This window comes from Manacus candei, unplaced genomic scaffold (genome assembly GCF_025592945.1).
Source record: "Manacus candei isolate 608988 ecotype Guabito, Panama unplaced genomic scaffold, ASM2559294v1 h1tg000027l, whole genome shotgun sequence".
Taxonomy (NCBI): Eukaryota; Metazoa; Chordata; class Aves; order Passeriformes; family Pipridae; genus Manacus; species Manacus candei.
Genome location: NW_026138075.1, coordinates 372,011 through 395,787, shown reverse-complemented (window position 1 = coordinate 395,787; position 23,777 = coordinate 372,011). Strand labels below are relative to the sequence as shown.

General features: G+C 38.9%; 1 protein-coding gene across 1 annotated transcript in view; it reads right to left on the bottom strand.

Moving 5' to 3' along the window:
- The window catches only part of SVEP1 (sushi, von Willebrand factor type A, EGF and pentraxin domain containing 1), a 122,892-nt gene that overhangs the window by 79,098 nt on the left and 20,017 nt on the right, over positions 1–23,777 (bottom strand). The window contains exons 4-5 of the mRNA XM_051789247.1: positions 2,350–2,508; positions 1,927–2,106 (exon numbers count right to left, since the gene is read on the bottom strand). Coding sequence (XP_051645207.1) covers positions 1,927–2,106; positions 2,350–2,508 — 339 coding nt within the window. The remainder of the gene's footprint in view (positions 1–1,926; positions 2,107–2,349; positions 2,509–23,777) is intronic.

Genomic DNA, 23,777 nt, shown 5'->3' with positions numbered 1-23,777 from the left:
CTCCCCTTTTAGAACCATGACTTGCTGTATCTTTAAGGGCTGCTGTGTTTGCTGTACTGGCATGAAGTGCTAATGCCTCCAAGGATCTACCCTGCCTTTTTCCCCAAACACAAGGCCAGGGCAAGAGTTACAGAATGTGCTGATGACTTTGTATTTACTAGCTTCCTGTGCAGCATGCTAATGTCAAGTGTATTCAAGTCAAGTTAAAAATGCTGAACTACATCCTGTAGCTGTTGAGGACATAAGGGCTGCTATCTGTTTTTTTCAGGGTCTCCTTGGAAAACATACCAGACAAATATACATATATGGGATTGTAGCTTCTGTTCTAAATCATCAAGAACCCAACCTCAGGCAGACACAAGTGACCCTACGGTATGTATTACTTTGCATAGCATCCTCCACCACATTAGACATAACATGCATGTAGGAAAATCTGACATAATATTATTGCAAATCCATCCAAATATTTCATACTATCTCCCATACAACCCAAAACTTGTCATCAACAGACCTAGGCACATTCCCACACAAGGACATAACATGTCATGTTCTAGGAATAACACCGCTAACCGAACTAAAACCTAAAACTGCCAATTTTCGCATAAAATTCCCATCAATACGAGGAACGCCACAGGACCTAGAATCCATGGCCCATGGACCACTCACCACTTAACCTTGCTCTATGTACCAACCAAGAAGTGCTGGGTTATTTATTAGTCGTACTCCTCACGAGAAACCAGCAACCCGGCGTTAGTAATGTCCATCATGTCCAGCTTCAGGTGTATTCTTTCCCTCTCCACCAATAACCCACTCTCATAACTTGCTCTTTGTCGCCTCTGGTTCCTCGGTCAGGGCCATAACTTGCTTAATTTTCCTAAACTTGCGCTCCGTTACTAATGGTTGGGGATGCTCGGCCAATTTGGACCTCGTGATCGCGGCATTTTCCCTCTTCTAAACTTTTGGGTTTTTTTTTTTGAGTAGATCTCAATAAGCCCTTCAGAGTGCTCCGCCAGGGGGCTCCCATATATGGTTGACATGTACCCCTTATGGTCGGCGAGCGGTTTTCTCACTTTCGCGTGAAAATTAATGATATGGTTTCCAAGTGTGCTATTCGGTCTCATACTGTTGTACTGATGCACCGTCACATGCTGTTGGCTTGGTTTTTCCATTACGTCTCTCATCAAGTTGCAGTTTAATTAATGCACGCCAGACAAAACAAAACTCTGTTCCTATCAGAAAATTTAGAAATAATGTTTCTCAGGATGTTCTTTCCCATGTCTTCTCCCTTTCACACCTTCTGTTTATTTCTTTTATAGCTGACATTGTTTTATACTGAAGGTATACTTCAGTATAAAACTTCTAAGATACTGTCAATTGTTCCCTAGTGAAACTCCACTCAAAATTCTTTGGAAAACTATGCTCAAGGTTGCAGATTTCCTATTGTTTGTAAGAAAAGAAACTGTAAGAAAACAAAATGGAATTCTTCTATGCCTAATGTCTCCCAATGCTATTCTATGCCAAGAGTCTGGTGGATGTTCTAAAACAGCCACGTGGCAAGGTCTAAATATGGTTACATATTTAAACACTTACTAGGTTCACTGGGTTTACATAATGTAGATACAAAATTCGTAGAAATTAAGTGGAGAGAGGTGAAGAGGGGTGTAAGGAAGGAGAATGTAGATTCACTTGCAAAAGATTGTCTGCCTAGTAAATCCTGCTCCGCATTTTCTATTGTAGATGTCCTTCTTCCATTTTAGGAAGGAGGGGAAATGGAGTGATTGGAGTGGGATTTTACATATGGAACTTTCTTTCACCCAAGTGGTAACAGGATCAGATCTGCGCGCCCAACTAGTGAGTAAAGAAAACCACTGTTAAGAACAAACTAAACCAACAGAAAAATACCTTTCAAACACATGACATCCATACCTCTACAAGTAGCTTCTGATCCAGACCACTGGCCATTTGGCTGACAAAGTCGGATGCTGCTTCCCACGAGATCAAATCCTGCTTTGCATCGGATCCCACACGCAGCATTGAAGTAATTGTTGCAGACATTCTGGACAAAGTAACCATTTTCCGGGGGCTTCAGTTCAGGGCAGTGAACAACTAAACAATTAAACAACCACAACAGTGTTATGATACCAGCCGGAATGCAACAGGCTACTGAAGGAAAAGAATCTTTTAAAATTTCTAACTCAAACTGTGGCTTGGTATTGTTGCTGTTTTGGAATGACACAGGGAATTTGCAATTTGACATGTCCTTCACAGTGCAAAACCACATAATGAAATTGTCCCAGCATTGCACCTGTGCATTCCAGGACTATTCTGTTCCTGAATGGCAACACTTACCTTCACAGGTTTGTCCTACAGCACGATATCCCTCCTGGCATGTACAATCCTCAATGGAGGTACTTCCTGGTGGAGAAGTATGATTCTCATCGGGACATGAGATGCAAGTGCCAATTCCACCTGGTGAACCTTCAGGCTTGTATGTTCCTGGTGGACAAGCTTTGAGCAAAACAAAACATGGTATAAAGGAGTTCAGGATATTAACCTTTCACCTAGCATATTTTTTCAGGTGTGTTCATATTTTTTCAGGTGTGTTGCTTTATGGTTTTACATTACTTTTTTCCTTCCTAATATATCCAGTGTCACTCAGGATAGAAGCATTTTCCACTTAAAGTAGTGCAGAGTTCTTAAAAGGTGTGATCTAATGCCTACCAGACTTGGTGGACTTCTCTACAGTGACTCTCTGGGGACTGATATTAAGTCCATGACTAATCACCTTGAAAAGAAACTCAAGTCTCAGAAGACACACCAGATTTTCACTGACAAAACCTGTGCAGACCTCATGAAGACATTCTTGATTTAGAAGTGTAAGAAATTAGTTCAGACTAAATCCTTGCCATTCAAGACTACACAGAAGTGTAATGCATACAGATTGGTAGTAACGAGCTAACATAAGCCAGCAAAACTTCCCTGCCTTTGATTTACACATTATGATTATATATGATCTATATACTATATGTGCTAAAATGCATGAGGCACAAACAACGAAGCAATTAATCAAAGCAACTGCTCCCTGAAGCTTTTGCACTCATTTATGTTGCATTTCATATTTTTAATTTTGTGCACCTACACACACAAGCCTTAAAAAAATTCAGGAGATGTCTTCAAAGGCAGAGATTTGGTGAAATAGGATCTTTTTGCTCTCTGCCTTGAATTCTACTCTTCAGGAAATAACCACAATTATTTTAATCCATTTCACAAGGATGATATGTGAAATACGGGAGTGACTAATCAACAGGTACTGCTAAAGCAAAGTTTTGATTGATCAGATTACCACTTGAAACAGAACTCAAGGACACTTGTGCTAAAAAACCTAATTCCTAATGAAAAGTTCAGAAAATATTCTGAGAAAGTTACATAATATTAACACTGAAACACAGCCAAAAAAGCTCTCCATTAATTTCACTGTCAACAAAATGGCCACACTTTCTCTTGCAGACTGCAAGTCAGGCTGTCATATTCTCCCCTCACTACAATCAGTTTGTATCATTTAATGTAGCTCTGAATGGTATAAAGAATGTTACAACCACAAACACCCTCAAGTGCCTTCCTCCTTACATAATTAGGTGTGCCCTGCTTCTGGACCTACTCTCTCCTATTGAGCTATATTTTCTGCATTTTGGAGATTCTGTCAGCATCAGTCTCTTCTTGGTAGTTATTAGACCAGCTCTGTCTGTTTTGCAAGTTAGGTGCTAAGATACTCTGACTCTGTCATGAGAGAATTTATTTTTATAAGCCAAATTTTATGGAATATACCTCAAAAAAATCTGCCCATATTAAGAGCTGGCACTCTTTCCAGAAGAATTACGATTCTTTTCCAAAGAAAATACTTTTGTTCACTTTTCAGAAAACTTTGCAGATTTATTTTGAAAAAAGCAACTGAGTGGCTTATTGTTAAGAGGCAATTTTGTGTGCTGTAAATTGAATTCACAAATTTGTATTTTAAACACAGTTTTAAGAAGACAATGAAAATGCCTATGCAGTAAAGGATATAAATACAAAACAAAGTATATAAGGAAGGAAGTAGGGAAGAAAAATCCAATCAAATTTATCTGGGAATTTGTCATTTTGTTTTGGGACTTTCAGAAAAGCATTTGGAAAAAAAATCCCATTCCTATAATTCACCTGCTCTTCCCACGCAAGACATTCCTCTCGGTCTGTTACTGCTTCTTTCATCTCTTCTGCGTAGAAACTCCCACCTTGGACATTACATCTCTCTGAAATATTCTTTCATGCTTCAGATGATCACCTCCAAAATGGCAAAGTATCAGAGGTATTACTCTGAAATCTCTGAAACACTTCCATATGGCACTTCATGGAAGTCTCTGTGCATCCTTTTTAAAACTGTATGCAGCACAAAGTGATGAAGTGCATCCAAAAGGATACAGGAAAGAGTGAAAATTAAGCATCACAGGGGACCTGCTGTATGACAAAGCTGCCCTCCATATGCCAGTTGAAGTAAATTAGTCTCTTCTGTTCCTTGTGTGGCATATAAAATGACATCTAAACTGTGTTTCATTCCAAAAAAACCCACACCACAAACCAACAAATCCCCAACCTAACTTCTCTCTTTCTTGCAACCTCAGCTTAGATAAAGAAGCAGCAGCAATTTTCTGCTTCTGTTTCGAGAGCTCTGGTATGAAAATAATCACCCATTTTCTGATGTGAGCATTTTTAACAATAAACCCAGTAATTTGCTTAGGGCTTTGAATCAGTTTGGCTTTGAAGAAAATTATTAATTCTGAAATCACACTTACAATTTGCTCTTTCCACTGAAGCAGCAGGAGGTAAATAACACTGTTAACATGGTTATTAATGTCTATACTGAGAAAAACATGTTTTCCCAAATGTCTTGATTCTTTTTGAATGCTTCAAATGCTTATCACTGTCGTTACAGGAAGTTGAGCTATATTCTATCTCAGCTTTTTATGTAGAATTTCCTTCAAGTCTGAGTCCCTGAACTGCTCATTGATCCCACATATTCCCTAGACATATTCAACTACAAAACTCCATATGAGTTACATTCAGAATTTTCACAAGAAAACAAACACTAGGTTACAGAGCTATTTTCAAGTGTGTGAGACTACACAGTCTATCCTGTTATGCCAAAGAGATGGTTTAAGAATGGAGCATAAGCATGCTGTGAATTTCCATCACAGTCACAAAGGTTAGCCTGGCCAGAGATCATGTTAAAACAATCCAAAATCAGTTGTGGATGAGCAGAGCTTCGGCCATCTGCTCTGAACTGTCCATACTCGACCCAGCTAGACTGCAGACCCATCCTCTCCTGCTCCAGAGAGCAATACAGCATGGCCCAAGTCTACACACAGTGATGCATTCCAAGCTAAGCAAGAGATCGAGGGGCAAGGACATTTGAGGAGTACATGTGGCTCCGTCCATGACTGATCGTACAGGTGTCTCTCTGGGCTTTCCTCCAAGAATCAAGCAATGTCAAATTTTTGTTGCATTCTAGTCCACCAGTATGCACCCACTAACTCTACACAGTCAAAAACTGACTGTAGGGAGGCACCATATTCTCCAGTGCTAATCTGTAAAAATAATTTAAACTTTCTTTTCAAGGTTTGATTCTCCTTTCCAACAACATCATGGTACAAGAAGCCTCAAAACAGTGTGTGAATGAACCCCAGTGTAAATAAGCACCAATCTGGCACTCTCAAGAGTGACAAAAAAGGCAAGAATTTAAAAAATGGGGAAAAAAATTTAACAGTATTAGCTTTAAACAGAAAGGAAACTTATGTGCTCATCTCCATACATGATTTGCTCAACAAAAGATTTAACTACTTTCTATATCTGAACCATGTTGTTCTTTGTCCAGAAGCAAAGGGAGGGGCAAGGAAATTCTTTTTGTTCAATATAATTCTCCTCTTGAGAATAGTGAATGCTGACTTACACCAGAGGGTTACTTCCTCATTACAGGATATCTGGAAGCAGGGATTAGTGTGCTAACTCAAACAAGCACAAGGCCCAAACTCTCCAAGTATACAAAGACAGCGCACATTGAAGTTGTCACCAATAACAATCTGCTTTCATAAAATGGTAGCTAATCAACACTTCACATGCAGATTCTATTATCTGTGGTAATGACAGTGCAATAACCTTCTGACCAGAAATGATAATGAAATAACACATGCTTACTTCAGCATGCCTCCTGCATTTTCCTCCTCAGTTATGTTCTCCTAGGAATACAACTAACTGAAAAACTCTAAGAAAATCCAACATGTGTCTTCTGGTTTTGAACATTAATGGGCTTCATGACACCTTAGGCCACCAGTGGAACACACTTCCTTACCTATGCATAAGTTGCACATAGAAAAGAAATCACTAGAAAGGAAATATGACATGGGTTTGCAGAAAACAAAGACCCATGGGCAGACTTAAAAACATTTCAGTCAACTAACTGTATTGACAGCATAACTATATGTCAAGATGTTGCTTCAAGGTGAACAATGAACACGGAATGATAGGGAAGTCCACTAAAAAATTAAAAGACAGACTTATAAATTCAGTAGGAATCCTGCCCTGCCTGCCTACAATAAGGAAACATCTGACATTTTAATCTTCACACATGAAGAATTTAACATGGTAAAAGTGACAACACAAACAAAGGTATATTTCAGAGATTCACCAAACAATTATTACCCAGTCTGGCTTTTTTAAAACTGCAAATACCAAAGCCAGTGGCAAAGCTAAGTCAACCAGTATTGAACCCCCATGATAGCAATAAAGACTCCAGTCTGGATTTAAATAGTTGGAGATCATGTGTCAAAGGATTCTACTCTGTGATACAGGATACAATTCTTCCTCTGAAGGTACAAGTACAAATTTTAGGATAAACAATGCTGCCTTAAAAATGTAAGACTTTTAAAATCCTGGGAGAGCAGGCAAACTCAATTTCCTCTCCAACTACACTAGCGCACTAAGTCACTGAAATGGAATTATTCTTCAATTATCCCAGTGTTAAGAGAGAGGAGAGTCAAACTCCATGTATTTCAAAGATTAATTTGAGGGATTTTGTATTTTCTTCAATGCATAATTTCTCCCACTAACTACATTTACTAAGTAATCCCTGACACGAGCCGTTTTTTCCACACTTTATGCTAATGAAGGATCCGATTAAGAGTTTATCTTTTGCGGGATACAGCAGGAATCAGCGAGGCAATATTCTGCTCTCTCCTGCAGCGACCTGAGCTCTATTCATACACAGTTACTCTGATGACTGTAGTCTGTAATTCTCATTTTTCCCCATAAGTGCAAAGCCTAAATGAAATGACACCTTGATGCAAATCACAAATAGTCTTTATAACTTAGCCTCCAAACTTCTGAGGAAAGAGGAAAGAAAGCCTAGTTTTCCATTTAATCAAACTGGTTTTATGCTATGGTAATTACTTTTATGACACTGATTACATGCATACATATTCAACAGATCTATCCCAGAATCAGAGTATTCCATGGACACCTGTTCTTACTTCGTTTGCTGTTGTTCACAAAAAATGATGCAACTCATAGGTTACAGAATTTCTAAGTGATGAGCACTGGATGTTTGTATTCAATTATTTCCCTGTTTCCTTAGTTTTTGTTACTGGACATAAAGAGACAGGAGATTTTTGGTTGTGTAAATCTTTGACCTGACATATACTGCCTTGTATTTTTATTCATTTATTGGAAGTTATGTAGAAGATCCACAACCAAAACATCAAGCTAACTCACATTTATGTCCTTGGGGGAGAATCGTAGTCTGAAGCTGTGGGGTCTGTACCCCACTGCCTTACTTCATCTAAGAATCTTATGGCTTGGCAACAGCAAAAAAACCCCCACCAAAAACCCAAACAAAACCCCCAAACCCACAAAAAAACCTCCCCAAAAAACAACCAAAAACCCTGAAAATTAGAAAATATGTCAGCCTGACCTTCATGTGCGTGAAACAAGTGCTCTGGTAGCTGTATCTGCCATTAGTCATGTTTTACATTTGCCACAATGAATATATGCTTTACAAGAATAAGGCAAGCTATCACGGGGAAAATGGAGATCCCTGTTCCACACCACGCAGCCACAGACTTTCACACCTGCTGCTGCAGAAGATGAGTCTGGCATGTCCTCTAGTACTAGCATGCAGTACTGCTCGAACTTCCCTCCTGTCTCCAAAAATCATCCTGCTGCTGCTTCATTGTTCCTTTGTGTATGGCCTCTGCAAGGGAAGATGAATAACACGGGACACATACTGACAGAAGCCATGACTGCACGATAGTCCCCAGTCCTCTGCCATCTCCATGTATTTCACAGGGATATCTCTTGGCTGTTGTTCTAACTATTTTACGAGCCACCCCTGGCTTAGGCTAGCAGAAAAACAGGCCTCTGAAATATATCTTACTGGACCTACACATGAAGGCCTGCTTCTCAAAGACTTTTGGGTCTCTATCCTAGACACCACCTCCAGAAACTACAGCTATTGTTGTCACATTTCATTATCTGGGAAGGTGGTTTTACTTAAGATCTTCTATATGGTAGGTTTGTCAGGTTTGCCACATTCTGCACATGAAATGCCTTTAGGAAGCTAAGGAGAAAGAAATCTAAACCTTTGGCAGATACTGTAATTCACCATTCTGCAAAATGTACATTTGCAAAATGTACGATGCTATAAAAAAAACCCAAAACAACAACGCAGGAGCATGCTATGATTACAAAAATACGCAAGGAAGTGGCTTTAGCTAAACATTTGACATGTGTGACTTGTACAAAGACTGTGAAGGAAAATGAGTAGCTTGTGTTTACGTGTACGGATCAGGGAAAGATTTCTGCTAAGTCTCAGCATGTTCTCCAACTCTTTAATATCTCCTGTTATCCCCAGCATGTGCTCTGCATTAATTTCAGACAGCATTGAACCTGCTCACTCATCTGCTCTTTGTCAGTATTCCTTAAGCATCCTTCTCACAGCAACATGATTAACAATTTTACAAGTTAGATGTCGTCTCTGTTCCCATTAGATGTGTTTTAATCCATCTCTTTATTAGATTTACAAATTTCCTCTCAACCAGGGACAGCAGTCTGAAACAACTCAGAAGTTTAGGTACTTCTATATATGATATATAGGGAGGGGTTCATTCAAACCCTTTAATTGAGTTTACAGACATTCAAACTGCAATATTCCAATACCAAGTAGAATTTGCAGAATTTGCAAGGACACTACCTCTAGATCTCTAAGCACTTTAAACAGTCATAACAAACTGAAACTCTTTCCTCTGAAAAGAAGAAAAAGCTTACTCCTGATAAAAATAAGGATCTTGGGTCCTCTCCCATGGGGCAGAAGAATTGTAAAGTAGCCTGGAAGGAGATGCAGTCCCTTGGGTGAACATCCTGTCCCAGTACCACAAGCATCCGCAATGTGGAGAACAATCTGCCTGCTTGAAGAATGGTAAGCCCAAGAGCTACCACTGCTTGTAAAAGTTAGGAAGCCTACATGGACATTCTCCACAGGGAGGTCCGGCTGTGAGCCACAACTGTGCTGAGCATCCCCGGGTAGGCCTGGGGCCAGCACATTCAGAAAGGATTACTGCAAAGCTATGATTCTGACTGTAAAATATCCTCTTCGGTCACAGCAGTACTGAGAATTTATAGAAAATCCATTTATGCCCAGTTTTAAGACTCTTTTTTAAAAAGCAGACCAACTATTACCCATTGGAAGCATGGTGAGTGCCTTAAACAGATTCATACTTGAGCCACACTTGCACTGTAAGGACACAGAGCTGTTAGATGTATTTTAAATGTTTTACAATGATAGAAACAAAGACTACTATATATGCATTTACAGAAGGTACCATCTCGTTTTGTTTCAAAGCATGTGGCTTACTCAAGAATAGAAAAGGAAAATCCTGATTCCATGCATGGTATCGTAACTTTAGAAGAAGCCTACCCATGTTTCATTCAAGCTACATGTTCACAAGACAGATCCTGACAACTTGTGCAATATATATATATACACAGAAATGGCATTCATGTATTGAAATGAAGCTCTTTTTGTTTAAGTCTTAGTGGCATTTTAGACAGTTCACAGGTTTGCTGTTTGCACAGACATAAAATCCAGCCTTGGTGATATATTTGGTGGGGATACCCAAAGCAAACATATACATGCCTATCAGCTGAGGGTATCAGCTCATGCCAGCATTTTTGATTTTTAGAGCTTGAATACTGATTTCTGTCCTCATCTTACTCAGTATTTCTAAAAGTACAAAACAAATTTCAAAACTACAAAAAGGTCTTTCTGGGAAACTAATTCAGTTAACTGTGTAAAGTTTGCTATGCAAATAGAGATTATTTATGAATTTACTTATGTGCAAATGAAGGTTTTGTGTTTAAAACCTCACATACAATTGGACCCTTACTTAAAAGGGAAAATAAATTCTGAAAATGCTTTGCTCAGAGCAGCACTACTATATAGTAGGCTCCTCTGGGCATGGCGTTTATCATGATCACAGGCACACATTCCTCAGCAAACCCTGATCACTGCTGATATGATAGCCCATGCTACACTATTCCAAGAGTTCTGTGTAGCTTCCTGCTATTTAGGAAATACTGGTTCTTGAACAACTCCTAATGTACTGCACCCAGAGGAATCCGGACAGAAGTGAGAATCTACTCCACTGCCCGTGACTCTTGGGACATGCTGAAATCACAACACAGCCAGCAATTGCTCAGTATAGCCCACTCTTTCTTCCAGAAGCAGGGAGTAAGAGGCTCATGTTACAGCTAACTCTACACATCACCTTCTCCTGGGATTCCTCAATTTAAACAAAATAAGGGACTGGGGTTTAGAAGTCGGCAAAGCATGCACCCGAAACTTCACAGCACTGGGAGGTTTATGCAGTGAAGAACGTGCCTGGTGGTTCAAGATTCATTTCTGCTGTGTTCACCAATTCAGCAACTTGAATAGTTTTGTGTTCAGTGATTCTTGGGACTTAATGTAACTAAAAATTACTCTCTGATCAAACTGAATGACCAAACTGGTTTTCCTGAGAGCAGGAAGTTGTGGGAGGAATCCTGGAGTAGTTGAGAGATTCCATATCCTCAGATTTTCCCCTTCTCATTCAGGCAAAAATTGTGAATTTTCTCTCTGGTAAAATATTAATAGAGCCCTGTATGTTCCTGAATCCTTTTACTAGTCTAATGTGAAATGCTCCCTTTCTGCTGTTGCCTCCAACACCCATTCCTTGCAGCTGCTGGTTCATATGATCATGGAGATAAAAAACCCCCAACAAACCAGATACCTATTTCTGCCTCTTTTCTCTGCAGATCAGAGCAGCTCCCGTTGCTTAATCACAGATGGGGAATGCAGCAAGTAAAAGTTATTATAAACAGGAAAGTGAAGCCATTTCTGCCAGACCCTTAATAAACTGTCACTACTGCATTAGGTGCCAAACTTGGCCTGTTTTCCACATCCCTTATTTTTATCATCAAATATACTTTTCAACAACACTGATTATATGTCTATTAAGTAACATTTCTGAGCACTGAAGATATACCACATGACTGTGCAGATGGAGAACATATGTCACTATTTCCATGTTTATTTACTTAGTAGCCCAGGGTAGGAAACACAGCTTTTGGTTAACTTAAGATGGCTGAAGCACATGCAGTGGCTCAGGTCCATAACCAGGCAATAAAAAGTGGTGGTTTTGCCAATTATTTTTTTTAGATATTGTGAAACTAGCCCAGTTATCCCTGTGTAGAGTTCAGCAAACTGTTGTAATCTTGATGTTATAGTTTCTGCTTAATTCTTGGAATCACTCCTGATACCCATGATTTACTGTGAAAAATGCCATAAATCCCATTCTCCATTCCTCAAGCAAAACTCTTATGGAAATTGATGGGGTCCTCTGAATTATTTTAATATTATCTAAATATGTAGATCAAAAAAAGGTCTTGTTTGTGGAACGCAAGAGCACTGAGATAACTAAATCATTATGCTCGCTATTAACTGCTCAAGAAACATTTGGAAAAATGACTGCTTCTCACTTCATTTTCCCCATTTTGCCTTGCCCTCCCCTCTCATTTCTTTGCAAGATACAAAGGAAGTCCTTAAGAACATATCTGACTCTTTCTAAGGCAATGTGTGCTGCAAGGAAAAGGGTCACCTCAGATCTGAATTGAAGAAATGGTTTTTGAGTACTAAGTCTTGTGACTGCCAACAAAGTGAATTTCACCACTGCGAAAACTATATTAAAAAAGCTGAAGATAAAAAAGATTATGTTGCAGTATTTCAATCGAACACACACCCTGAGACCTTAGTCTTCAGATCTCAGACTGCAGACCACAGAAGCTTCCTTCTGTGAAGAACTTTCATTAAAACATTTCTGAACAATACTTTTGCATCCCCCACTAGACAGCCAAAAACCTGGTCTCCATCCCTTCTGCAAAGGCCTGATTTTCTGCAATGCACGAGTTCTCCTATAAAGAAGGAATCCCTGGGTAGCAAGTCATGTGTTTCTAAGGCCCCTTCTTGTTGTCAGTATTGACCAAATGTGCTAAAGTAGCAACCTGTAACATCCAAGGTCTTTACTGAGGGGCAGCTGTTTAAATTAGAATGAAATACCCCACTGCTGTTGTCAGAAAGGGAGGAGGAAAACAGCAGAGCGAGATTGTCTCAAGAACTGTCAGGGGCTCAACCTCTCTGCACATCTAAGTGAAACTTTGCTGTGGGCCCTACTTCTCCATCCTCTTCTCAGCTTCAAAGGTAATTTTTCCACCTTTAAGAGGCAGAATCACTTGTTCTCTTTCTAAAGGGCAGCAAGATTCTTTGCATGTTTAGGGAGATAAAAGGTCTGCCACACTTCTGGTCCTACCCTCTCCTTTAATTGCATGCCCTTTTTCTAAGCTCTTTTGTCATAAATAAGACCATCTACGTCTGCAGAGATGGAGAATAAGAAGGAGGGAACACTCTTAACTGCAATCTGAAGCAAAAAGGAAAAACAAAGGTAAGCAGCAATAATTATTAAATCACTGCTTAACAGAATCAAGGCTTAACCCAAGGTGATTATTAAACCACAGATATTTAGCTAGAAAATCTATTTCTAAACAGTACTTGATTCCAATTAGGTAGTTATCACAAGATAATTAATTCTGTCTAAAAGTATCCCAGTTTTTCATGAGTTGGAGCCAAGTTCTTGGCTAGTTGCTTTTGCAGACTGTGAACCAGTGAGGGATGCAAGTGACAAATTATAAACTCTCTGATGTAGGAATGTATGAGGCACTGCACTTTCTATTTCAATGTAGGAGGCCTCCCAAAATTACTTTAAAAGTAATGAGAATAAATCAATCTCTAACATCATTTGGGGTGAAATTTAAGATGTTACAGACAGCTTTTGGGAGCATTGCATTCACAGACCTTCAACTTACTACCTTTAGTAGTTGTCTGTGCTTCATCCTTGAAGAAAAAACCAGACAAGTAACAGCTGTAATCCATCACCTCCATCTGTTACAGGGGAGGGATAGGTAGTTGAAAAGAAACAAGGGAACAAGACAGCAATAAGGAGCTTCTCACATGCTCTCAGGGTGCAAAGTTGCCTTCTTGACTGTGACAGAGTGGAAAATTCCCAGGCAGCACCTGAAGAAATCCTGGTGAAGGTGAAGTGCTATCAAGAGAGTGAAGACAACAGAATCCTGGAGGCTAGCAGAGCATGAGACCTCATTTTTCAGCTGGAATTGAGGGCCAGGCAAACCACATTCGTGGGGCCACAGTGTAGCTTAGTACTGCATCTAGGCCAAACTCCTCTGGCACCTAGTCTAGGAGAGCCATTATCATGGATGAGCTTCGGGTCTCTCACTACAAGAAGGACACTGAGGAGCTAGTGTAATGAAGGGTAATGAAGATGGAAAAGGCTCTGGAGCACAAGTGTTATGAGGAGCATCTGAGAGAGCTTGGGGGTGTTTAGCCTCGAGAAAAGGAGGTTTGGAAGGAACCTTATCACTCTCTACAGCTACCTGAAAGGAAGCTGTAGTGAAGTGGGGGTTAGTCTCTTTTTCTAGGTTGCAAGTGAGAGGGCAAAAGGAAAAGGCCTGAAGTGGCACGAGGGGAGGTTTAGGTTGGATATTATGAAAATTTTTTCACCAAAAGGAACAGGCTGCCCAGGCAAGTGGCGGAGTCATCAAACCCAGAAGTATTTAAAAGATATGTAGACATGGTACTTAGGGAAATGGTTTAGTGCTGGACTTGGCAGTGCTATGTTAATTGTCAGAATTTTGTTATCTTAATGGTCTTATCTGATCTGAATGGTTTTATGATTTTATGAGTACTGAAAAGGAGTATCACCGCTAAGTAGTGAAAAGGTAGAAAAGAAGGTAAACCTCAGCTACTGTTACATTAAAGAGATACTGCCACAGGGTGCCTCAGTGTCTGAGGCTGGTATGGTCCTTCTCAGTCCAATTTTTTGTGATCACATTACTTCTGTTCTCATGGGTTTGGACTGTGGACACAAGGTGGGCTACTGGTCCACCTAAAAAGCTACACATGAATACAGCCTGGCTACTGCCATTGCTGAAATCAAGTCACTAATGAAGACCAAGTGCCCTTGCCTTTGTGTATTCCTGTGCCATGACCTAACCTGCATCTCTGTGCTGCTACTGTGACAGTTCTTTGAAGTGTTTTTGGCCAATCAGGAAGAATATGAATGCACACAGAAGTACCATGTTTTAAAAATGGTGTTGCATTTCATAAGGCATTGCATTTTGAATTTCCATTCAGAAATAACAGAAGAAAAAAATATATGTTTTACTCCTGTACAATTCACAGTTCAAGTGAAGAGATTTGCAAGTGACAGCATATTCTGATTCTCACAAAGTTGAGGCAAAGGCTTAGACTGTCAAAAGAGGGAAATTCAACATTTGCATTTCATGCGATATTCTTTGCCAAGCTTACAGCAGCAATAGGGCTAAAGGACTAGAGTATATTCAGGTACACATACTAATGTCTCTATGAGACAGACAATAATAGAAGTCTAAAAGAAACACCACCTTCACTACATGTAGCTCTTCTGTTGTATAACCATGAAGCTTGTCAAGCATTCCTTATGTTCTGTGTTGACGCCATGACTTCTCAGAATACGGCTACTCAGCCCCCCGCCCCCCTCCTTGTATTTAGAAAAACTTAGTCCTATGAACTGAGTTACCTGAGTGACTTTTGAAGCACTTCATATTCCTGCAAGAAAACTCCTCTTCATACCTGCTGTCTTGAGACTCATGGTACTGCTGTGTCACACAGGAAACAGATCCAGAAGATTTAAACAGTTATCTCCTGCATTTAAAATTACTAGAGCTCCTCCAAACTGGACTGGACCAGAAAACTTGTATTTCCTGTCTCTATCTTGATACAGTTTTAAATATTACTTATGTGTACTTTCAAATGAAGAGTTTTTTTTTAGGGGAATATAGAGAGAATGTAGCAAGCACTTTTCTACCATAAAACTAAAAACTGGAGCTGAAGTGAAGACTGACAATAGTCATAGAAATGTTATACTCTTAACTAATCTGTGAAGATCTAACCAAAAAACAGGCTAGAATTAATGGCAATAGCCTGTGGAAAAAGACATGCAGCTTTAGTAGCCACAGTGTAGAAAAGTTCTTGTATTTTATCTTCCGGCAATTTTGTTTGAGAAACAAACTATATGCCACAAGGACATGGAAACTTTGTATGGGTATTTACTAGCATTTACAAGGGAGCACTCTTTCTTTGAACTTTTTGGGGCAAAACTCCACTTTTTTTTTTTTAGCTATCCTCAGAATGTTTCTTTTGATGCCATGGAAAAAAAAAACAACCCAGCAGATTTTTGTAATGGTCAGGAGAAGGAGCCAGATCTTAGGTTGTTACAATGGGTGCAGCTCTGTGTAGAATCAGTCACACAGATGGAGATTTTTGCTATTCCTCTATGCTTTACACTGCTAAAAACCTGCAATTTAGTGCTTAATTTTACTGGGTTTTGTTTCAAATCTGTCAGGTCCAAATTATATCTAATGACACGACTAAAATTAGGCTAGATGTTTAACTACGTTATACACACTTAGAAAAATAAATGTTCCTCAACTCCCCACCCACCCCAAGGTCCATTAATTCTTCCCGCTCTCGCCGACTAAAATACTTCCTATTCAATAAATTTCAGGCTAGGGAGAAAAAAATGAACTTCTCAAACTGTATTGGAAGAGTGAGTTGCTGTTCTGGCTTTGTTTTGCATGGTAACAAATTAAACTCTAGGGTTTTGGCCTGAAGAGGTTCCCATTTATGTGCACAGTCCTGATTCTCTTTTCATCAAAACACGAATAGAACCAGGAGAAGCCAATTTCCTGTTCGATGAAACTGATCTGTGCTGCTGCCTTCTCATTCCCAAGGGACCAGACCACACTCTGCTATGCAATTAGTATTGTTTCTGGGAGAGAAGTTTTTAGAGCGATAGAAGAAAAGAAGGCTGCTTACAAGACAGTCAACCAAAGTGCTCCATTCTGGCTGTTGAGTACTTGGCAGATATATTAAGCTTATAACAGAATATCTGAAACTCACATGACCTAATTCTGCTCTAAGTTCAGCAGGTTTTTGACCCGTATTCATCAAGGTGTTTTTTCCAACATACTCTTCTTGCTGCCCACTGCCTTTGCTCAAGTGGTACCAGAACCTGAAGTACTTCTGGACCCCTGCAGCTGAAGAAACAGAGGATGTGCACAGCAGGAGGGAGTGAGGAGCACAGCTGCAGAAGACAGAGAGGGTTCCTCCTTGAAGTGAAGCGATTCGAGGAACCTGCCAGACAGTTTTCCACAGAGCGCCCAGAGATGTCAGTGGGACAGGGCTGCACAGAAGAGGCAACAGAAAAGCCATCTCAACCCTTCTCACTATCGTGTTTTATTTTCTTATGATGGTGGTAGCCAAGAGGACAAAAGGTAGTGGAAGGACCACGTCTATTGCCTTTTGGGTACATAACCCTTGAAAGGCTTTGCTTAGGTCAAAATCTGCAAACAAATCTCTTATGTAACTACAGGTTTTGACCCAATGAGCTTTGTGCACCTTTGCTTCTATATTTTCTTCTCCCACTCAGTGAAACCACGAAAAATAACAAAAATAACCTCTGAACATTTGCAAATGATGCAAATTGCATTTTATACAAAATAGTTCTTTCATATTGGGAGAAAAGTAGAAGATTTTGTTTAAAATGTTGAAAGGAACAGAACTCATTCTTACAGAGAAAGCACTCCGCAAATACTCACTGGCCTGGGTAGAGTGAATTTCACAGCATAAGTCCAGACAAGGATTTAAAACAAAATGAAAATATTCCTAAACTCCATGTTAAATTCAAAATTGATTCTGAGAGTTAAGAGTCAAATTTGTCTAAGTGACAAAAACATTGCGTATAATCCATCAAAATCCAAATGCAGAGACACAGGAGATGCCTGATTTTATCACATTAAGAGCATTATGCTCCAGTCTAGTTAAACAAATCAACTTTGACATGACTTTGGGAGCAACTTTATGAGCTAGAAATCCTGATACCTATTCACAATCTCACATGTACAGGCACTAACACTAAACATTACAAGTTAATTGTACAGTAAGTTACATCCTGGCAATGACATAAGTAGTTACAGGTGAAGCTTTGGAGCCTTAGAGAGCCACTATGGACAAAACAGTTAATTAAAACAAGTTCTAAGTTTCTTAATCTCTCTCCTCCCTTCAAAAATTAACACTCTTTGCTATATACTGCTATATTGTTTCATCTCCGATGCACTCTTTCATGGATTTTTTTTTTTCACTAAGACAAGAGCTACTTAAAAGCTCACAGAATGCTAAGATGTCTGCTTTTAACTTGTGAGAGAGCACAAATTCAGGAACAACACATGTGCATGCATGTCTGTGAAAACATCCTGGCTATATGTTTCTGACAAGGTAGAGAAGGCAAGATGTCACCAAGGGATCCACTGAGGTAAAAAAAGAATGTTGCAGTAGAAAGACTTTCATTAAGGGATTCAATGGACAACTATTCCAATAAGTGCCTGGTATGATGCAAGTCCCAATCCTGAAACAGATTTTCAAATCTGCAAGACCATCAAAGGCTTATCAAAGGCCCTTGATCACAGAGTCACAGAATATGCTGAGTTGGAAGGGACCCACAAGGATCATCGAGTCCAACTCCTAACTCCTGCACAGGACAATCCCCAAGAGTCACACCATGTGCCTGAGAGTACCATCCAAGTGCTTCTTGAACTCTGTCAGGCTTGGTGCTGTGATCACTTCCCTGGGGATCCTGTTCCAGTGCTCAGTCACGCTGTGCATGAAGAACCTTTTTCTTATATCCAACCTGAACCTTCCCTGACACAGCTTCAGGCCATTCCCTTGGATCCTTGGGTTAAAATGGTGTGAGCTTAAACTGTTTAAAAATCAATGATAATTGGCTGAGGAACATTTCAAGCAGTTAAAGAAGGCGTGTTCAGCATAAACTTTGTAAACTATCCCCTCTCCCATGACTGCACAGCTGAAAATGTTTTCAAATCATGTAAAATTTGAATGAAGGTAAGGGAACCTGCTTTTTATCCTGTCAGGAGTCTCAGGGAAAAGCCCAGGCTTAACACTAAAGGTTTTACAGGCATTTGACCAAAGGCTAAACCTAGCTGGTGCTGCATTTACACCTGGAGCCTTCTTCATTAGGATGACTGCATGTAATGTTTGCATTGTGGCCAAAGAACAGCTTGGGTGCTCCATAGAGAGCCTAAGTCTGACTGGCACAGAAAGCTGGAGGCTATTTCTATGTCATGTCTATTTCTAATCAGAGGCCTGTTTCAGCTCCTCTTAAGCCCTGCAAATGGTTGATTTTTCTCCCCAAATTGCACATACGTACTTTGTCTGGAAGATTTATTTCATGACATTCTGAGGAGACCAGGACAAGTCACTTCCAAGATAAGGAAAAAAGGGTAACTTGTGCATCACAAACCTATTTCCCAAAGAGCTCTGTATTTTTTACAAAAGAACAAAAGTTTGGGCATAGAAATTTATTTTCTAAAGCCTCAGATGACATCTCGTTTGAAAGGATGGGATGTTTTTCAATACCTTGTACAGACGTAAAACTACACCTCGGCTTTTCTGGTCTGCATATATCATAATTGAACCTTCACCTTACAGCTTAATTTTTAAAGAATTTCCTCAGAAATGGTGCATGAATGCAGATAAAACCTTTGTGTTGATACTTTTTTGTTGTTGTTGTTTTTGTTTGTTTGTTTGTTTGTTTTTTAGTTTTTGTGTGTTTTCTCCACTACAGTTAGGTTTAAAATTCAAAGGAAACAAGTGACATGTACAGGGTTACAAAAATATATACCATAGAAACTTTGTTACCCATATTAGCTATCATGTTACTTACAATTTTTGCTTTTGCAACAGAAAATGTATTTAAATTGATACACAAGGCCTGCTGAAGGGCGAAAAGTGAGTCACTTGGTTCCAAGGACCAGAACTCATTAAACCTATTGGAAATTCTGTTCCACTTCAACTGGCTTATCAAAGCTATGGATATGGTTAAAAACCACCAGAAGCTTCGTGTGCCATTTGTTTGTGAAAACACTTTTACCAAATTAACTAAGAAAAGCTTCTTCTTTAGAATTTTGCAGGCACAGCCCTTGGGGTTAGATATCAGAACTTTGACGTTTTTATTATGGTTTGCAGAGCTGAGTGTCTGACTCTAGAGTTTGTTAAAGATTTTAACTAATGGACTGGATCTGGATTTAAATTCCACCTTGGAAATTATGGGGTTCACATTATCTTAAACAGAGCGACAATCCTCCAAGAAAACAAATGAAAGCCCTCAAGAAAATCTGCATGATCTGTCCCACCTGACTTGTGAGTATTTCAATTCCAAAAGAAAGAAAATAAAATTCCAACCTCATCAGTTTTTTTTTCCTGGAAAAAACCCACTTGTTTTGCTGCTGTTTCTCTTCGCAGGCTTCTCAGAAGAAGAGCAGATCATAGAGGTTTTATACTACCACAAGAAACACTTTAGTAATTGACAAACCCGTTATCACTTCATACACACCATGCCTTAGGAACATTTTGGTATCACTCTATGGGTACAAGGTCATAAGGCTTGAAGGACTCAGCAAAAGAAGCTTCCACCCTCATCTTCATAAAGCACATTGTAAAGGTGGGAAATTACATGCTTTTAAATTATCAAACCAAAGGAATTCTTCTCTATGGTGTGCTTCATTTTGAAAAATCTTGCAGCATCCAAATAATTTTTTCCCTCTCCCTTTGCTTTGCTTCCTACAGCAACAAGTAGGAGAACCTCTACCTGAATTTCCAAAAGCAAAGCAGGAAATACTGGGCTTCAGGGAACAAATTCTTGAGAAATCAGATTTAAATGTAAAAAATCTGGAAGACCATGTCTGCATGCTTCTAGATGTATTTATTTTACACACAAAATACTTGTAAAAGCCGTTTTCTTCAGTCTTTGTGAAAACATTAATTATTAATGGTTTTGCATTATTAAGTCTTGAAAAGATTTTTAAAAATATAATTAACCTACTAAATTTCCATACCCTTGTGTATAGCACTTGTTTTTTATATTCACCTTTCTCATCCACTTGTCTTCCAGCACTTTCAGTGGAAAAGCAGATCGATTTACATTTCTCCCGTAATCACCTATTATGTTACTGCAGAGTTTAATCACAAAAGGATACCCTCACCAGAAAAACACATTTACATTTCTTCTGTATTTAACCATCATAATGTTATACTCAAACTGTTACCCATAAAGAGTCACAAGATTTATAAGAAAGAGAAAAAAAAAATACATAGAATGGCAGTAAGGAATATTTTTACTAGTATTAATTAGATATTGATTCACCATTGCTTAGTCATGAGTAGTTTGCATCCTTCCTCTTGGTTTAGATCCCTCCTCCTTACATGACAGCCAATCATTTTTTCACAACAGAACCTCTGCATATTGTCACAGAGAAGAAGTCACTCAACAGAAGCCCTAACAAAAGAAGACTAAATTTGGGAGTATAATTTTTAAAAAACAAATAAATTACAAATCAAAGAGTAAAGTATAGAAAATTATCTCATCTTCCAAAGGGTTACAGAAATGGGTTCCTGATTAGAGAGCTGTTCAATAAAAGGAGAGAATCACTGACTGACAGATGTTGTACACAGAAAAAGGTCTCTCCAATAAAGCCTTTCTGTCCCTACAGTAGGTGACTCTAACCCCCAAGTCTTTCCAAACTGATCAGGTTTTGTAAGCATTACATTAATGCTTCATTAAGCATGTACATCCAAACTTCCTTTCTCAGCTGTAATCCAAGTTTTTCTAACTTATCCTCTTTAAAAATTTTATTTGCTTTCTTCTTTTCGTTTATCAAGATCTGCAGGTTTATGTGACACAAAACAACACAGTAGTAGTAGCCATTTAACTTTTTCCTCAAAGGCTCCTTTTTCAATTTGTCAGTTTTCAACTGCTGCAGGTCTCACAAGGAGCCTTCTTGGAGTGACAGCTAAGTTAGAACTGAAGAGTATTTTTCTGATTTATAAATTAAAAGCAAAGGAGAAAAGAGGAATCAGAACAAACTTCTGCCAAGTTTTAAGATGCAGAATCAATGACTGAAAGCATTAAATAGCATTGCTTTGTGAGAGAGCAAGAACCTAAGTTCTAAGAGCTTAAAAATCTGCAGTTCTGTGAACTAATTCAAACCTTCAGATTCAAAGGCAAATTTAGCCTGAAATCTTACGATGTCTGGAAACATTTTGTACACTTTCTTTTTCACAGTCCTTTTCTTGCTTTCTTTTCACTCCCTGTCTATGGGAATCTCAAAGTGCTGTTGGTGGTTCTCCTCCAGATTCATTCTAGGCACCTACTGAAGAATACAGGTATGTTATTACATGTCTTGTTAAGTATGGATCCCTTCGGACTTGGAGGGATCTCGTAAACTCAGTGAAAATTTCCAAGTACTGTCTGGTAAGTTCAAGATGGTTGGCAAAGCTTCATTAAGCCAGTAACTCCTACAAGATAGCTAAAGAAACACCTCCCATAAAGAAATATTGAGAAAGGGTGATTCAGCCTCCTGTGGGGTAGAAGCTCCTCTCAAAAGGAAGGGAGGAAACAGACAGCATGGCAGAAGAGATGTTTACTTTTCTTGGACTAGGCTCTTGGAATCACCACTGGAAGTAAAGTTCTTTCTGTGTGACTAAGAAAAAAACTGCTAGTAATATACTAAACACAATTTTTTTTTCTAACTCGAAAGCTATCCAATTTATGAACAGCGGGGTTTGTTTTGCATTCTTAATGGGAACAATCCTGAAAATCTCATGGAAGAAATGCTCTGCTGAAAATTGGGTCCACAATACAAGAAACCAGAAAATGCAAATCTCCCCTGCCTTGCTGGACCTACATTTTCTCAGTTCAAAGTCTTTTCAGTGAATGTGTTCTGAATCAAAATTTGTAAAAAAAAAAAAAAGTAAAGTCTTCATATTATTTCAGGTTTTGTTGGAAAGGTTCTTTACAGATCTAAACCATGTGGTGTTTTGAAGAAAAAACTGTTGCCCTAGTGGTTGTGCATATGATGACTGATATGCTGCATATTCCTAAATAAAAGCCTAAGCAGCCTATTAAATACTCATACCTATGATGAAATTCTACATTTCAATAATTATAGCCAAACAGTGAACCAAATATAAACAAAAGAACAAAAAACCAGCCTAGATTACATGGAATTAATTTACTAGTTCTGCTCCGTGAACTACACATCATCTTCATGGATACAGAAAATGGAGTCTACATGTTATATAAAAGAAACTAGTAGTTATAATACAACAATTTCCTAATCTCTCCAGTACCTGTGGCTGGGCTTAGGAGTAATTGATGAGATGAACATGATGGGTATCATCCTTTATTTGCATCATCTTGTATCTTAAAACAGAACTTTACCAGAAGAGTCTTGCCAAAAAAACCCCACAGCCTGTGAAAAGACTGTGTTAAAAACATATATCCTAATCTTCTATGACAGAGAAGAAGATACAAATAGAGATCTGGACATTTGTTTTATTCTTCTATAAAAGGTGCAGTTACCTTGAACAGGTCACCTTTTTACTGGTGAAATGGAAGACACAATCTTAGTGAAACTCACGAAATTTATTTTTGCTGATTTCTGAATTTTTCTTTGGTTGTCTAGTTTGAAACTCAATATTTGTAATCAAGGAAAAGAAGGAGAAGCAAAAGTGAAGAGTATTGAAGAAGAGGTGTTCATGTACTTTACAATACTCGGGACCGATCACAATACTGCCTCCCTTCTTCCTCTCTCTCTCTTCCTCTGCCACAATTGTCACAGACATCTCTGGCCACATGAGGCTCCTAGTGTGGGCCAAGAAGCTTTTGTCTGGTTTGCTTTTTGAAATAGAAAACAGTCAGTCTGTTCCTCCTCCTGTGGCACATCATGAACATTATTACAAAGAACAGGAGGAGGGCACTGAAGCCAACTTCTACTTTTCGGTACTAAGCATGTGGTTATTTTATTTTATAGAAGCTTCCTAGAGAGTAATTTTTGGTAGTTATGAATTTTTATTATGACGATTTTTGCATGTTCCTCTGATGCCTCATATTTAAAACCAGAGTGGTATAATGCAGAAGACAAGTGCATACAGAAAATAGTCACAGAAAATAAACAAAATATCAAAAATAACAGAT